Source organism: Mustela nivalis (genome assembly GCF_964662115.1).
Source record: "Mustela nivalis genome assembly, chromosome: 18".
Taxonomy (NCBI): domain Eukaryota; kingdom Metazoa; phylum Chordata; class Mammalia; order Carnivora; family Mustelidae; genus Mustela; species Mustela nivalis.
Window position 1 is genome coordinate 54,456,196 of NC_139037.1, and position 17,079 is coordinate 54,473,274.

General features: G+C 49.7%; 1 protein-coding gene across 8 annotated transcripts in view; it reads right to left on the reverse strand.

Moving 5' to 3' along the window:
* Positions 1-16,660, reverse strand: part of MYH14 (myosin heavy chain 14) — a 93,804-nt gene extending 77,144 nt beyond the window's left edge. For 3 of the 8 annotated variants that reach the window (XM_082710199.1, XM_082710198.1, XM_082710195.1), the window contains exon 1: positions 4,793-4,853. Coding sequence is in view for 1 of the 8 variants with exons in the window: in XM_082710192.1 (XP_082566318.1) it covers positions 1,309-1,347 (39 nt within the window). In the remaining 7 variants the exon portion in view is untranslated. Of the gene's footprint in view, positions 1-1,308; positions 1,430-2,300; positions 2,506-3,006; positions 3,143-4,792; positions 4,854-16,636 lie in introns of those variants that run through there. The other 5 variants (XM_082710197.1, XM_082710196.1, XM_082710194.1 and 2 more) reach the window with 4 other exon arrangements.
* Between the last annotated feature and the right edge of the window lie 419 nt (positions 16,661-17,079).

The following is a 17,079-nucleotide window of genomic DNA, read 5'->3' on the forward strand; positions in this document are numbered from 1 at the left end:
CACCCCCTACCCTGGGCAGTCCCCACCGCCTTTCTTCACCAGACCTCTTTTTACACATCTGCAAAACGGGACCATGGACCTCCTTTACCAATTCCATTCATTCATTCAATAATTATCTAATAAGCCTGGCTGGGCCAGGCATCCTTCAAGGCATTGGCCATACAGCCAGGAAGAAGCGAGCAACAGGGGCGCCTGGGTGACTCAGTGGGTCAAAGCCTCTACTTTCGGCTCAGATCCTGATCCCAGGGTCCTGGGATCAAGCCCAGCATTGGGCTCTCTGCTCCGCAGGGAGCCTGCTTCCCTTCCTCTCTCTCTGCCTGCCTCTCTGCCTACCTGTGATCTCTGTCAGATAGATAAATGAAATCTTAAAAAAAGAAGAAGAAGAAGAAGAAGAAGCGAGCAACAGATCCCTGCCTACAAAAGGCGTTTGCATTCTAGTCCAGTGCTGTCCAGTATGGGAGCCACTGTCCCACACAGCTACTGGGAAGTTGAAATAGAGAATCCAAACTGAGACGGGGGTTCTAAGTACAAGATACATAGCAGATTTCAAAGACTTGGTACAACAAAAAACTCATTAGTATTTTTTATATTTGGTGATTGATACATTGCAATGATAGTTATTTTTAATATACTGGGTTAAATAAAATATATCATTAACATTAATAACCCTTGTCCCTTTTGAGTTTTTTCCATTTTTAATGTGGCAACTACAACATTTTAAATTACACAGTTGGCTTGCATTCTATTCCTACTAGATAGTGATGCTCTAATGCCAGGAGACAGATAAAAAGATAAATAAGTAAATTATATAGTATGTTAAGGGTGATAAATGCCAAAGAGAAAAAGAAAGCAGGGAACAGGGGATGTTAGGATTGAGGGCTGCTGCAGTTTTAATGGGGATGGCCAGGGAAGGCCTCTCTGATGTGGTATTTGAATAAAGACCTGAGGGAGATGAAGGGAGTGAGCCATGGGAATGTTGAGAGGTACAGCATTCCAGGCTGGGAGAAGAGCCAGTGCAAAGGCCCTGAGGCAGAAGTATGCCTGTGTGTCTGTGGCATTGTGAGAAGTCAGTGTGGCCAGAGCCAAGTAAACAAGGGGGAAGAGGTGGTAGGTGAAGTAAGATCGGGGACCAAGAGCACCAGACTGGGCCATGAAGAGGACATCAGCCTCTTAGATGTGAGCCCTAGGAAGGCGTCAATCTGATCTCGGTCACTCGGGTTCCCTGATCCCTCTGGCCTACCCCACAACTGCAGAACAGACTCAAATCTCATGCCTTAGTTATCAGTTCCTTCCTTCCCTGCAACCCACCTTCTTTTTCTCTATGATGAGGAGAGTGGCCCCATTCATTTACTTCTGCATTCACTCAACATTCACTCAACAGGATGTCCAGATGCCAGGCTCTGCCCGGAGTGAGAGTCTGGGGACCCTGAGATGCTTCAGATGGGGCCCTGCCTTGAGAAGCTCCTGGTCTGGGGGTGAGGCACCTCTAGTCTCAGTCGGCCACAACCTGGTGTGACCTGTGTACTGTAAGGGAAACACGGGGTGAGCCAGAATGGGCTAGACCCCTCCTGGCCCTCAAAGGCCCCAAAGAGCAGCAGCAAATAGCCCACACCAATTTCAGGGCAGTCTAAGCACCAGTCACGACAAATGCCCTCTCTGTCCCCGCCTGTGCCCTGTTCCTGAAGAAGTCTGCCTCTATTCTCCCCTCCCACTGCAAACATCTGTACGAGTCACAGGAATACCCGAATCTTTGTCTCCCCCACTCAATGTTTCTGCCTCTGCCCTCCAGGACCCCCACCTCCAACGTACCCACACACCCAGCTCCCCCTGAGACATCCCCACATCTGTCCCATCAGGCTCTTGGCTCTCCCTCAGAGCCTCTCCCACCTGGAAACTCGCCTCCACACCACACATCCCACTTTCACCCATAGCCCCTACACAAGCCCCAGCCCTTGGTCCTGGCGATTTCAGGCCTCAAACGGATGGCTTCTGCCCTCAAGCAGCAAGGTTCTCCCCCCCCCACACACACACACCCACTCCCCAGGCTCCCAATTGCCAAGGCTAACCACGGGCCTTCAGTGCAGCCCTGATCCACCCAGAGCCAAGCCCCATCCCCGGGACTTTGCCCCTACCCTCACCCTACCCCACCCACCAACTTCCCTCTCAGCCTGTGGCCTTTGACCAGGAAAGGTTTGGGAATTTTTGTAATCCGCAGGCCCTATGCCTCCCCTCCCTAGAGCCAGGATTCTGGGCCCCCAGTCCCTCCTCCCTTGGACCCATGAGCCCGGGGACCCCCTCACCTTAGGGCAGCTGGGCTAGAGGTGAGGATGACGGGACATCCAAATCCTGAGGACTGACAACATCCCTGATGGGGGGGGGGGCGCAGGCCTTGGCTCCCAATGGCTGAGCCCCTCTGGCAGCTCCGCCCTCCTTAGCCGGCAGGATCACCTCTGCCTGGGCTCATTACTGTCACCGGGACAGGTGCTTTCACCTGCCCTGGGAGGGACAGAGACTGCTGGGCTGGAAAAGGAAAAGGAGCCAGGGATCCGCCCCTGGGGCAGGGGCTGGGCCCTTGGCATCCAGCCCTCTGACCTCAGCCTAGTGCTGGTAGTATTCAAGAGTCCCCTCAGTGGCCAGACCCGGAAATCTGGGCCCCCAGCCCCTCCTCCCTCAAACCCAGGGGTCCGGCCCCCAGCCCCCTCCTCCCTCAGATCCAGGAGTCAGGGCACCCAGCCCTTCCTCTCTCAGACCCAGGAATGCGGGCCTCCAGCCCCCTCCTTCCTCAAGACCAGGAGTCGGGCCCCCCAGACCCAGTATCCCGGCCCCAGTGCCTTTGTCCCTCAAGGCCTAGAAGCCCAGGCTCCCAGTGCTGTCCTCACTCAGACCTGGGATTCCTGGCCCCCAACTCCCCTCCTCAGATCCAGGAATTCGAGCGCCCAACCCCCACTTCCCGGAGACCCAAGCGCCCTGTGGCCGCCCCCTTAATCCGCGAATCCTCGGGGCTACCTGGGGCCGCCGGCTGTGCGGGAATCCAGAAGATGGGAAGGGGGCACGGGAATCCCCAGACCGATTGAGCTCTCAGGTGCGACTACCTCCGCGGTCCAGCGCGGGGCGGGGCCACGTCGCGTCACCCGGAGGGAGCCCAGCTCTGATGTCACTCAGCACCTGCCCGGCTCGGGGGAAGGGGGCGGATCCTGGAGCTGCTAAAGCCCTTCACAGGAGGATGGGGGTGGGCGGAAGAGTCCTCTGCCAGGTGGGCTGCAGTGGCAGCCCCAGGCGCCCCTCCTCCTCCCGGGAGGCTAAAACCAAGGACACGCGCAGCGGAGAGGGCTGAAGACTCCGGGGTTCGAATCCCGCTCAAGCTTTCTGGGCCTCAGCTTTCCTTTGCGTGAGTTGCGGCCAAAGAAATTAATAAGATGACGTGGGAGAAAAGGCCCCCAGCCCAGTGCTTAATAAACAAGCAGTGCCTCACGACATCGTCTGATCTTTCTGAGCCTCAGTTTCCATAACGTCAGAAATGGGACAACACAATCCACAGAGAGTATTGAGAGTACCAAAGAAGACCACAAAGTGTTATTCTGGCCTCCAGAGCTTCGGTTTTCTCATAGGTGGAATGAGAACTAGGGAGGGGTAAGCGCATCTAATCTGTGCCAGTGTTTTTCTACGTTTAGAACAGCTCTCCGGGTTTTAATTCATAGAATGGTCTCAAAAACCAATGTGAGAGGCACCTGGGTGGCTCAGCTGTTAGGCATCTGCCTTCAGCTCAGGTCATGATCCCAGGGTCCTGGGATCAAACCCCGCCTGGGGCTCCCTGCTCAGCGGAGAGTCTGCTTCTCCCTTTCCCTCTGCTGCTCCCCCTGCCTGTGCTGTCTGTCTGTCTCTCTCTGTCAAACAAAACAAAACAAAACAAAAAACAATACGATGGGGACGATCAGCCTCCCCATTTGTCCAACGAGGAAAGTGAGGCACGGAGAGGGGAAGTAATGCGCTGAAGGGCACAGTCAGTAAGAGGGAGAGCTGGGATTCAAGCTCATACCGTTTTATGTCATTCTAAAGAGGAATCTGGGTACTCAAAGGGATCAGTTTCCTCTTCCTCGTTGGTTAACTCTATCGAACCTGCTTCCACATCTCCACCACAGGGCCACAGCCGTCCTTAGCGGACTATTATGAGATTAAAAAGGTTAAGGGACCCAGCACACAGCCTCCAAAGTGTTAGTCGCAACCCCTTCTCTCTTCAGTCACTGCCTCTGTTCAGCCTCAGTTTTCCCCTCCCTGTAAAATGGGTACAGTATAACCCCTCTCGAGTTAATATAAATTTACTTGTAAAAATAAAAGCGCCCGAGTACATGATAAGTGCTCAAATATGTCTTTCCCTACCCTTCTGTCTCTGCAAGTCGTGACCCCTGTCTCTGGGCTGCAATTTTTACACGTGAGAACCGAGACACGTTATCTGGAGGCGGAGGGCTGAAAGCCATGACTCAGGTATTAGAGCGTCCAAGGTCCCAAAGCGAGCCTCAGTTTCCTCGTCTGCGGAATAGGCCCGGGACCCCCAGGGAGGACCCGGACCCGGCCTTTCACACAGTAGGAACTCGAGTTGGGGGTGAGTGTAGACGCCCCCCCCCCACCCCGCCGCTGTCCCGCTGAGTGCCCAAGGTGAGTGGCCGCGTCACCGCTTCTCCCCAGCCGCCCGCGCCGGCCTTCGGGGCTCCTGTCCGAGGTCCCTAGGCTCCAACCTCCCCAGGCCCAGTCCCGCTCCGCCACCTCCGGCGGGCTGCGAGCCCCAGGCACTCACCGGCTTCCAGGGCCGTCCTGAGGCTTCGGCCTGGGGAGAAAGAGGGGCGGGCCCACCAGGAGAGCCCCGCCCACATGAGCACGGCAGGGGCCAATCGGCCCCCGCTGCGACAAAATACGGCCCCGCCTGTGGGGGATGCTCCCACCAATCAAGATCAGAGGCTGGCGGGCCGGACCAATCAGAAGTTGTCGGAGTGTGCCAGCCGTGGGAAAAGAACGGCGCCGGAGTGCGGAGCCAGGCAGCGCGGTCGTGGGCAGGACCCCAGGCCTGACGGGCAGGGGAGGCAACCAATGGCGAGCTGCGAGGGGCGGCCGGGGGCGGGAGGCCCGCCCGAGGGACACCGGTGAATGCACCGCTTTGTGCGTGCAGCATGAATGGGGGCCTTTGTGAGGGCCGGCGTGGGGGGGCAGCTGGAGGCCGGAATGCCTGGGTCCCTCGGGAGCCGGCGGGCAGGAGAGACGGGAGAGAGAATTCACTTTTGTGGAGCTCCGACCGCGTACCAGGCTCTCTCTCGGAGGTGTGGGCGATACCGTCAGTAATAATAATGATCATTTATTGAGTGCCCAATGCATGCCAGAAGCTATGCTAAGCGCTTTACCTGCATGATCTCATTTAATCCTTACAACTACCCCTTGGAATTAAGATGATCATCTTCCAGATGAGGTAAACCCAAGCTTAGAAAGAGGGTGTTAATTGTCGAAAGGCATGGAGCTGGCAGGTGGCAGAGCAAGGGCTTGGATCCTGCCAAATTTGACTTCAGAACTGGTGCTCTTAACCACCATGATATACCCAAATGGTAGTTAATGCTTCCCAATTTACAGATGGGAAAACTGAGGCTCAGGTAAAGACAGATGACTTCCCAAGTTCACAAAGCAAAGGCCCCACTGGACCCTGAGGTGGAGCCCACCTCTGAAGCTAGTCTGTTGCTGGAAAGCCCTGCATGGTTGATTTCTGAGCCGTGTCCCCGCTTTATGGGTGTGTACCAAAGTTCCTGAAGGAATGAACAGCTGGGGTGGCCTGTCAAATTGTATTGAGACTGTACCTCTCCTCTGCTCAGAAACTTGTGCTTCACGGCTCCATTTCAGTAAAAGCTGAAGATCTCATTGTGGCCCACAAGGCCCTGTGTGATGTGTCCCCTCGGGCCCTCTCTGATCTCACTTCCCTCTTCTCTCCCTGTCACTCCTCTCCAGCCACCCTGGCCTCCTGGGTGTTCCTCAGTTCCAGAAATACTCCCCATGCATGGCCCTGCCTCAGGGCCTTTGCATTTGCTGTTTCTTCCAGCAGGAATCCTTCTTCTCTCCCCCCACCCCACGCCAAACCGGGTTCTGCATGAATATCTGCCTCTCCCCAATGTCAGGTCTCCTACAATGTCACCTGCTTCAGCAGGCCTGTCCTGATAATTCTGTATAAACCAATTCCCCTCGTCACTCTCTCCCCTGACTTTGCTTTGTTTTTCCTCATAGCACTGGAAGTATTTATGCATTTATCTGTTTATCATCCGTCTCCTCACCAGAATATAAGTCCCAAGAAGGCAAGGGTCTTTGTATTGTTCAGTGCTAGATCCTCAGGGCTTGGCATACAGTAGGTGCTCAAGGTTTTGTTGAATCCATAGTAACAAATCCTTGCATTGTGTGAACTAAATGAGTTAATGCATGCAAAAAGCTAGTGTGCTGCTGACATCAGGAAAGGGTTGAATAAACAGTAATTATTATTACAGTTGTTACTCATTGCCCTACAAACCCTTTTGATAGCATGCAGGAGAGAAACAACAACAGAGAGAGAGAATGTCTACCACGAGGGAAAGAAGCCAGAGAAAGGGAAAGGTTGAGATGTAAGAGACAGGGATCAAAGATGCAGGAAGAGGAGATGGAGTTGGGGTGACAGATATAGGAGCAAGAATCCAACACCCAACGCATTTACTTGGCAATGGCAAAGGCCATTATCCCCATTTGACTGATAGAAAACTAAGGCTAAAACAGATGAAATCCTGTGTACTTATGGGTCCCAGGGAAGAATGTGTGAACTGGGACACCACAGAAATTCAAACAGGAAAGGCTCTGGCACTCGCATTCTAAACATATTCTGCCTGATGACTGGTGATGTCATCAATGCCGGTGAGGGTTAAATCTACCTGGCAACTGGTGATGTCATTATTCCCACTAAGGGTCTAAATTGGAGATGTCATTAGTTCTCAATCTGTAGGGTAACGGATGACATCACTGACTGGTAATCATGAGCTTCCTTTCGCTGAGGATGTTCTATGAGCTGCATGCCTGTACTAAGTGAGCACTTTAATAGCTGGTGATAGATATTTAGCACTTACTATGTGCCCGGCACAGTGCTAAGTATATTAAGTATATTAATGTATTAATATATTTGTATTAAATGTATTATGTATTAAACTCTAAGTATTAGGTACTAGTGTCATACCCATTTTACAGATGAGGACACTGAGAGAAGGCAGCCCAAGATTGGACAGCTAGAAATCATCAGAGCCCAGATTTGAACCCAAGCAGTCTGGCTCCTGTGCTTGGAATGTGAATCACTCTATGAAACTACAGGAGAGTGGCCAGGACCCAGGAAACCAATTCAGAGCCCTCCATCTGTCTTCCATTCCAAGTCTGCCACTGAGGGTCCTCAGGAGAAAACCCAAATTCATTCCCTTGACAGTCAAGGCATCTCCACCAGGCATCCATCTCCACCCCACACTAGAATTGTCCCCGTTAAGTTGCGAGCCTAGGGCTGTCAGGGGCCAGATATGACTCTACTGTGGGTATAGCAAAAGCTGTACTACAGAGGGGTGAAAGTAGGGGTGATAGAATATCAGGAAGGATGTATCAGCGACAAAGGAAATGGGAACAAAGAAGCATTCCAAGTTCCCAGACAAGGAGAGGGATTTCCGCAGGCCGGCACAGACCTTATTATTCTTAATTCATAATTGCCTTGTTATGCAGAATCTGAATAATGGGCAGCACAGGTGTGGGATAAAAGCCATCAGGGAGCTAAGTTCATGGATCAAAGTAAAATGTTGGAGCTGAGAGGGGAGGAGACAAGAGAACCAGCGAGGGGGTTGCTCCATGTAAGAAAATCTAGGGGGACTTTTTTGGTAAGATTTTATTTTTAAGTAACTCTACACCCAATGTGGGACTCTAACTCACAACCCCAAGATCAAAAGTCACATGTTTTACTGACTGAACCAGAAAAAAAATTGGGGGAGCAGCTCCTGTGCCTAGTGGGAATAGCAGTTTTACTTTCTCTTTTAAATGATTTTTTTTTTTTTACTTTTTAAAGAGTTATATATTTATTTGTTTGTTTGTTTATTTAGAAAGCAAGCGGTGGGAGGGGCAGAGGGAAAGGAAGAGAGAGTGTCAAGCAGACTTCCCACTAAGCACGGAGCCCCAGGTGGGACTCGATCTCACAACCCTGAGATGGCAACCTGAGCCAATGCCAAGAGCCACGGTGTTCCAAGTCTTACTAGTGAAAAAAGAAGGGACAAAGAGCATGCTAAATGTACAATGGGTCCTGACTATAATCCTGCCTGGGACCTTTTCTCTCTGTGGTAAGGATCTGAATGGTTCCAGTATTTTATTTTTGGTTGCTGGGCTGTTGTTTTTCTGCATGTGATTCAGAGCTAGAAGTAGCTCTGAGACAAGGGCATGCTGGCGGCCTCTTGAGGGTCAAAGATGAATGATGGGTCCAGTTCTGCAACCTCAAATATTTACTGAGCGCCTACTATGTGCCAGGCCTATTCTAAAGCAGGAGTCAGCACACTTTTCTTCTGGAAAGGGCCAGACATATTTTCAGCTTTGAGGGTCACGTCGTCCCTGCTGTAACACTTGGTGCCCTTACAGCAGGTCAACCACAGTAGATAATACGTAAATGATGTGTCTGGCTGTGTTTCCCTAAATCTTTGCTTACACAGACAGGACGTGGGAGGATCTGACCTGTGGGCCAGAGTTTGCAGACCCCTGTTCTGGAAGCTGAGGAAATGGAGGTTACAGGGACATATCCAGCCCTCATAGAACTCAGAGCACGATCTACTACACACAGGCAGAGAGAAACTGCTCACACCTAAGTTAGATCCCATCCTTCCTCTGCTCAAAATCCACCCCTGGCACCAGTCTCACTCAGTTGAAGCAAAGTCCTCACCGGGGCTCACAGGCCCTACACCATCTGGCCCACTTTGTCCCCTCTCTGACATCATCTGCTGCCATCTCTCCATGGCTTCCTTTGCTCCAAACACACCCGACTCAGCCCTGCCTCAGGGTCTTTGCATATGCCATTCTCTCTACTGGTATGCTCTTCTCCTAGCTAACCATGTGGCCCCCTCCTCTCTTTCTAGTCTTTGCTCAGATACTACCTTCTCTGTGAGGACATTTCTGAGCACTTTTCCCCCTGGACTCCTGATACCTCTCACCTGCTCAGCCTATTCTTTCTTTTCTTCCTTCTTTCTCTCTTTTTCCTTCCTTCCCTTTTCTTCCCTTCCCTTCTCCTCCCCTCCCCTCTCCTACCTTCCCTTCCCTTCCCTTTCCCTTTTCCTTCCTTCCTTCCTCCCTTCCTTTCACCATAGTATCCTCCATCCTGCCAATAGTTTGCTTATTACATTCATTATTTATTCTCTGATGCCCCCAACTAGAATGTCAGCTCCGTGCTGGTGGGGGTTTTTGTCCGTCTTGTCCTCTGCCATCCCCAGTGCCTACAACAGAGCCTAGCAGACAGGAGACGTTCAATACACTCTCGCTGAATAAATGAGTGTGTTCTGGTGGTAGACACAGACTGAACGAGCAAACATATAATTATAGAGAACATTGGCAAATCAGGGTAAGGAAGGGCTATGAAGAAAAAGTCAAAGAGGATGCAAGAAGGCATGGGCCTAGGCTATTTTTAGCAAGGGAGTCAGGGAAGGTTTCTTGAGGTGGTGACATTTGGAATAGAAGGATGATGGGACAGTTGGTACTCTGAGTAAATGAATGAATGGACAGGTGTGTAACTGATGGGATAAATGAATAATTGGATGAGCAAATAAATAAATGGATAAATGAGGAAATGGATAACTGGATGGGGGGATAAATGAATGAATGGAGTGTATACACGATCAATCAATAAATAAATGGGCAGATGGATGGAAGAATCAATAAATGGACCAACAGATGAATGAATGAACTGATGGACAGATGGATGGATAATAAATGGTCTTTTGTGCCCCCGTACCTTTGCATATGCTATACCTTCTGCTTGTTCTTCATCTCTCTACTCCAGGAACTCCAGGCCAACTTCCCAAGGCCCAGTCTTTGTTGGGTGTATAAAAGGCTCCCTAATCAGGGCACCTGGGTTTTTCAGTCAGTTGAGTGTCTGACTCTTGGTTTCGACTTAAGTCATGATCTTGGGATGGTGAGATCAAGCTCTGTGCTCCATGCTCACCAGAGAGTCAGCTTGAAGATGTTCTCCCTCTGCTCTCCCCTCCATAAATAGATAGATCTTAAAAGGAAAGAAAGAAAGAAAGAAAGAAAGAAAGAAAGAAAGAAAGAAAGAAAGAAAGAAAGAAAGAAAAAGGCTCCCTAGTCTCACTCCACTCCCACCCTCTGCCTGGCCACCATATCCTCTCCCTCATATTGATGCTCTGATCACACTCGGTGTAAAGTCTAGAGTCAGATGACTCTGACAACATTGCTGTCTGTGGGGGGATGTAGAGATCTGAATCTGGGACTTGCATGTGTTGGGTATCTCTGAGTGAAGGGCCTCCAAAGAGGCAGGTCTGTATCTCTTGCATCTCACCTGGTCCTCAAAATACCCAGAGTCCAGGATCCATAGACTCTTCCATGCTGTGTGATCTTGGGCAACTGCCTTTCCCTCTCTGGGCTTCAGCAAATGGAAGGAATCAGACAGCCATTTCAAGGCCCTTGTTCAATGCCAACCTTCTCAGAGTCCTCACCTACTTGCTTCCTTCTTGTGTTGCTGCCCGGATCACCCTGGATTGTATCCCTCTCTGCCTCCTCTATCAGCTTGGAGACTTTAGAGGACAAGTCTTGGGTTTGGCCAATGTCCCTGATACCAGTATCTCCACAATGGTCAAGGTCAGATATGTTGGGTTCCTGGGATCTCCCAGCACAATATCTGGAAAACATGATGCCTCACAAGAAGGTTGTTGACTAAGAAAATGAATGGATGTATGACTTCTGTCACCTGCCGAGCTCCTATCATACTTCTCAAAAATTCCCTCCTCTGAGAAGGCCTTTCTGACTCCTCCTGCCTGGCCAGATAATAACTGTTCATATTTTATGATATTTGTTATGTCCTAGGCATCCTAAATGCTTTCTTATACTTATATGTTGCATCATTTAACTCCCAGCAAGCATCGAGAGTCAGATTCTATTGTTTCTCTCCCTGCTATAAATGAGAGAAATTTCTCTAACTTGCAGAATACAGCCAAAGTGATGGGATGTCACTTTCATAATGAGGTTTTAAAATACTGGGACCTCTGTCTTGCTAGCTGACTCTCTCCAGGTGGTCCTGACAAAGCAAGTGGCCACATTTAAGGCCAAGGGGCAAGGAAGGGAGGTTGGTCTCTAGCCAGCAGCCTGAAAGAAGCTGAATCCTGCCAACAACCATGAGAACGAGCACAGACTGACCCTTTCTAGCTGAACCATGAGATGAGTGCGCTCCCAGCAACGCTTTGATTATGACTTTGTGGGAGTCCCTGAAGCAGAGGATCACTACAACTATTTTTTTTTCTATTTATTTATTTGACATAGAGAGATCACAAGCAGGCAGACAGGCAGGCAAAGAAAGATGGAGAAGTAGGTTCCCTGCTGAGCAGAGAGCCCAATGTGGGACTCGATCCCAGGACTCTGGGATCATGATCTGAGCCGAAGGCAGAGGCTTTAACCCACTGAGCCACCCAGGCGCCCACTACAACTATTTTTAAAAAACATTATTTTCTTTTCAAGTGAAAACTACTTTAATTACATAAGATGGGGGGAGGGAATCAAACACTAGGATAACATTTCACCTGACCAGCATCCTACATCTCCCTTCCAAACCACACATACCCCTGATAATATTGGGTGTCTATTCGTCTTCTAAAAAAATCTACTACATAATTTCCTGTTTCCTGACATACAGAAACCATGAGATTACAAATGTGTGTTGTGTTAAGTCATGTAGTTTTGTCCATGGGGGATCATTTGTTATGCACAGATAGAGAACCAATACAGGTTTGGGTATTAAAGCACGGAGAGGTGAAGAAACTTGCCCCTGATCACACAGCTAGAAAGGGGCAGAGCTGGGATCTAAACTCAGGCTGCCTGACTCGAAAGTTCATGCACGTAACCATACTGCTCTGATGCTTTTTAAGCCCATCACACTCACACAAATATTCTAGGCATCTCTAGCCTTTACAAATGTCCCTAGCACTCTTCTCTGGGCCACCTTACCTGCCTAGAACTCATGTATTCACCGCCAGTCAGACAGCCCTTCCAGGACCTCCTGCTCCCACTCTGGGGTCCCATAGCTCCGCCCCTCCCCTGTCCTACTCTGACTCCCCTGGGTCATCCCATCTGGGGCTGGCACTGCCTGGACCTCAAGACTGGGAACTCTGGAAGGCCCGGACTGGATCCGATTTAGCACCTTGTCCCTGTGTTCCCCAACATGGAGCCAGGTGTGCTAGGATCTGCCAGAAACCGTGACTTGTTTATGATCAATTTCATCCTTTACCAAGTACATATGTCTCTGGAAGAGGGTGCTAATTATAGCTGCCCTTTCCTGGGAGCCTGTATGCACCGGCTCCAGTTTAAATCTTTTATACACATGAGCTCATTCAGATGGCACATCAGCGCTGGGAGGCGGGCTCTGTCGATGGCCCCATGTCGCAGAGGAAGGAATCCTGGCTGGGAGCAGGGAGCCTCTCATCCACTGATACTCTGTTCCTGAGTAGACCCCCCGCCCCCGAGAGAGGCCCACTACCATGACCTCGGGGTCACCAGTCCCCAGTCTGCACCCTGGACCGTTCACTCAGAAGGCAGGTTCCTGGGCCCCACCTCAGACACACCAGCTAAGGAGATCTGGGTAGGGCCTGGGAATATGCATTTTTACAAATTTCCAGGAGATCTCGTGGCCTCTTGAGTGTGGTTCTAGATCACACTCAATCCAAAACACTTGACATCATCCTTAATTCCTCTCTTCTCCTTAACCCCTCCATCTAGTCCAGCCTCAGGGACTGTCAACTTGACCTTTGGAATGTATCCGGAGTCTGACCCCTTGTTGCCATTGCTCCAGTTTAACTAACCTGCCATTGTCTCCTGCCCGGACCCCTGCAGTCACCTCCTCTCTGGTCTCCCTGCTTCAGCAACTTGCCTCCCTTGGGCTATTCCCTAGGTCAGCTCATGTCCCTTCTCTTCTCAGAGCCCTCCAGTTGTTCCCAGCTCATTCCAAGTAAAAACAAAGTGCTTACCTTGACCACAAGACCCAGAAGGATACAGCCCCCTCCCCTCCTTGATCTCACCTCCCTCGCCCTCCACCTTACTCCCTCTACTCCATACATACCTCCTTGCTTTTCCTTGGACACACCTAGTATGCTCCCACCTCAGGACCTTTGCACAGGCTGTGTCCCCTCCCAGAATCCCCATGGCTCACTCCCTCTATTCCTTCAAGTCTTTGCTTAAATGTAACCTTGGCAATGAGACCTTCTCTGGCCACTTTGTTTAATAGCATACCAGCCCCCAGGTAGCCCCGATCTCTTTCACCTGCTGTCCTGTTTCTGTTTTTAGAAAAATATTATATAATTTACTTATTTCCAACATATTATATCATTTACTTATTTACTGTGTTTGTTATTTGTCTGTCTGTCTTTGACTGTAAAATACCACCCTACAGAGGGTGTGGACTCTGCTTCGTTTACTGCTCTGTTCCCAGCACCTGACATTTGCACACAGTGAGTGTTCCGTAAATATCTGTTGCGTGATTGAAATAAACCCTTTAAGAAATTCTGCTTACTGATGCCTGGGTGGCTCAGTCAGTTAAGTGTCTGCCTTTGGCTCGGGTCATGATCTCAGGGTCCTGGGATCGATTTCTGCATCAGGCTCCTCGCTCAGCAGGGAGTCTCCTTCTCCCTCTCCCTCTGCCCCTTCCTAGGCTTGTGCTCTCTTTTGCTCACTCTCTCTCCCAATCTCAAATAAATAAATAAAATAAAATCATTTTTAAAAAATAATGAAGTTTCTCTCTCTCTCTCTCTCTCTGCCCTTCCCCCCATTCTGTTCAAGGGGTGCCTGGCTGGCTCAGTTGAAAGAGCATATGACTGTTGTGATCTCACAGTCCTGAGTTCAAGCCCCCGTTGGATATAGAGATTACTAATAATAAATAAATAAACATTTTCTGTGTGCTCTGTATTTTACTTGATCTCTTTTGCCTACGCTGATTTATAATACAGAAAAATAAATAAATAAACTTAAAAAAAAAAGAAATTCTGCTCAAGCTGGTAAGATGATGGGAAACTTTTGCTTCCTGGTTACTTTTACAGGCTGCTTGCATTTTCTAAAACAAAAATCATGACCTTATAACCAGGAAGGGAGAAAAGGCCACTGAAGCTGTTTTTTACACATTATTTCCTTTTCAGATTAAAACAATTTTAATTACGCAAGGTGGGAAAAATTTCAAGTAAAAGGGTAATGTTTCCTTTGACCTGCACCTTCCTTCCCAGGTCCCCTTTCAGATGGATCACCTCATAATATTTTGGTGTGTACTCTTCCAAAAACACATACTATTTATTGACATCTGGGAGACCCCACCTGTGTTTGTAAATAAAGTTTTATTGGCACACAGCCACGCTCATTGGCTGATGCATCTATGGCTGCTTCCACACCACCAGGGCAGAGCTGAGGATTTTTGCTAGAGATTATACAAGGCTCGAAGATGTAAATATTTACTATTATAGACTTTACAGGAAAAGTTTGCCACCCTCTGATTTATATAGATAGATAAACAAGTAACTGAAAAATATTTCCTGTGATTTCTTGTGTTTAGGAAATAGGATTATACTTGGTATACTGCAATTACTGTTCTTTTTGTTTTTTTAAGGTATTCATGTGTTTACTTATTTGAGAGAGAGTGAGAGCAAGAGAGATCACAGAGGCAGAGGGAACAGACTGGTCGCTGAGCAGGGAGCCCGACGTGGGGCTCAATCCAGGATGCCAAGATCACGACCTGAGCCAAAAGCAGATGCTTAACTGACTGAGCCACCCAGGGTGCCCAGAACTTACTTTTCTTATTTAACAATATGTCGTGGGGAACTTTCTGGACCCCTATATTTAAGTTCACTCTAATCTTTTTCGCATCTGCATGGCATTCCAACATCAGTCTGTAGGACCACTGACCTGTTTCCGAATGGGGCTTTCCATGGTCTTCCGTCGTGCCCTTCTACAAATGACAATCCAGCAAACACCCTTCCTGCTTCTTCATGTACATGCACAGATATCGCTGAGTCAGCATATAAAGCAGCTAAGCATTTCATACATGTTGCCAAACTGCCACCCACAACAATCCTAGTTTCCTTTTCAGGAAAGAAACCAACCAGTCAGGTATTTATGATGGGCTAATCTGCCACAGGTCTCATACCTCTGGGAGGTCCACCTGTAATTTCCTGACCCTCGAACACACTCAGTTTTTGCTCAATCCTTTGAACTGACTGGTCCTTCTCCACCCTGTCTACCTGGCAAAATGCTGTGAGGGCCTCAAGATCCAGCCCAGATGATCAGATGGACTTTTGTGGCATTAATTGTGCACTGATTCCAGAGCCCAGCAACCGCGTTTCCAAGTACCCACAGAACTCGAACTCAGGTGATATACGAAGGTGTGTCCAAAACTGACCAAGGCCGCCTTACGGGTGGGACTGGGAACACAGAGACCATCACGATCACGGGCCCTGCTGCTTGGGGAGTGGGTAAGTAAAAGGGAGTGGATTCCCCCAGGTGTTCTAGAAGCAGTAAATCAGTGTTACGTATGACAATGGGCGACATAACTCTGAGTGGAAAAAGTAAGAAACAGAACTGGGTCCCACGGCACAATTTAAAAGATAAAATGCATCTTTCATATCAATGTAGAGGATAGAGTTACACAAAGAGACTGGCTGGTTTGCAAGTGTTAGCTCATACCCAGAGAGGCATGAACGCAATGTGTTGGGTTTGTCCAGGAGTGGGGCCAGTGGACCGAGAGGGTGGGGGGAGAAAAAAGAAGGAAAAACAGGGATACGGACAAAGGACAGCAAGACAAGAACTGAAAATATGACATAACTCTATGTGCCCAGCTTCGCACATACCCATCGACAAAGGATCCATCTCAGGGGTCCCTCTCTTCTTGGAGACCCCCCAGCCTTCCCCAGCCAGAAGCAGTCACCCCGGCTCTCAGTTCCCACCAGCGTCTTTGGCTGCCTCCGGTAAATCATGCATTTCCCTAGACTGAGACTCTGATTGTCTCTCCAACCATCACACACGTAGTCTGAGGGCAAGAAACCAATCGGTGCTTCGATTTTCCTAATCCACAAAAAGGGAAATCATGACAATGCTAAGAGTATCCACCCTAGTTGCTGGAGGGTTAAATTGATTCCTACCCTGTGCTTAGTGCAGGGATTCTAGCATGTTGCAAATACTCGATAAATGTCGCCAGCTATTATTATCATATTAATATCATTGCTATTATTGAGATGGGCTTCCCGACATTGGGAAAGGTCTCCCCTCACCCCCCAATGCCTCCTTTTCCAGGAAGCCTTCCAGGATTTCTTGTAAGGGGCCCTGCCCATGCCTGTGGCCCCTCATGGGCAGCCTCTTCCCCCAGGTGCGGGCATTGGCTGCTCACCTGCTGGTCTCTCCCACCGGCCTGGGAGCTCCTCGATGGCACAGACCTGAATTGGGTCACCTTGCCTTCCTTGGATCCCAGCATAGCCTCCAGTGTCTCTCAGGCCTCCAGAATCATCTGCCCACCTGAACGGAACGCAGGCTGGGAAAGCAGATAAGGCAGGTGTATAATTAACGAATATATGACAGGCTGTATATGTTAACAGCCTGGTGACAGGATAGAAACTGTAAGTGCTGAGAGTCCCAATCTGGTTTCAGATCACCTCCTGTCCGCCCCCCCTACCGCTCGCCTTCACGTTCCCTGCACTCCAGCCTCGTGGTAGATACACCTGCCCCAGGACCCACCTCCAAGCCTCAGCCCAAGCCAGGCAGTGCCCTCACCTTGGGATGTCCTCCCTGCCCCTTCTCACAGGCAGACTGTGGCATGAGATGAGATTTGCACAT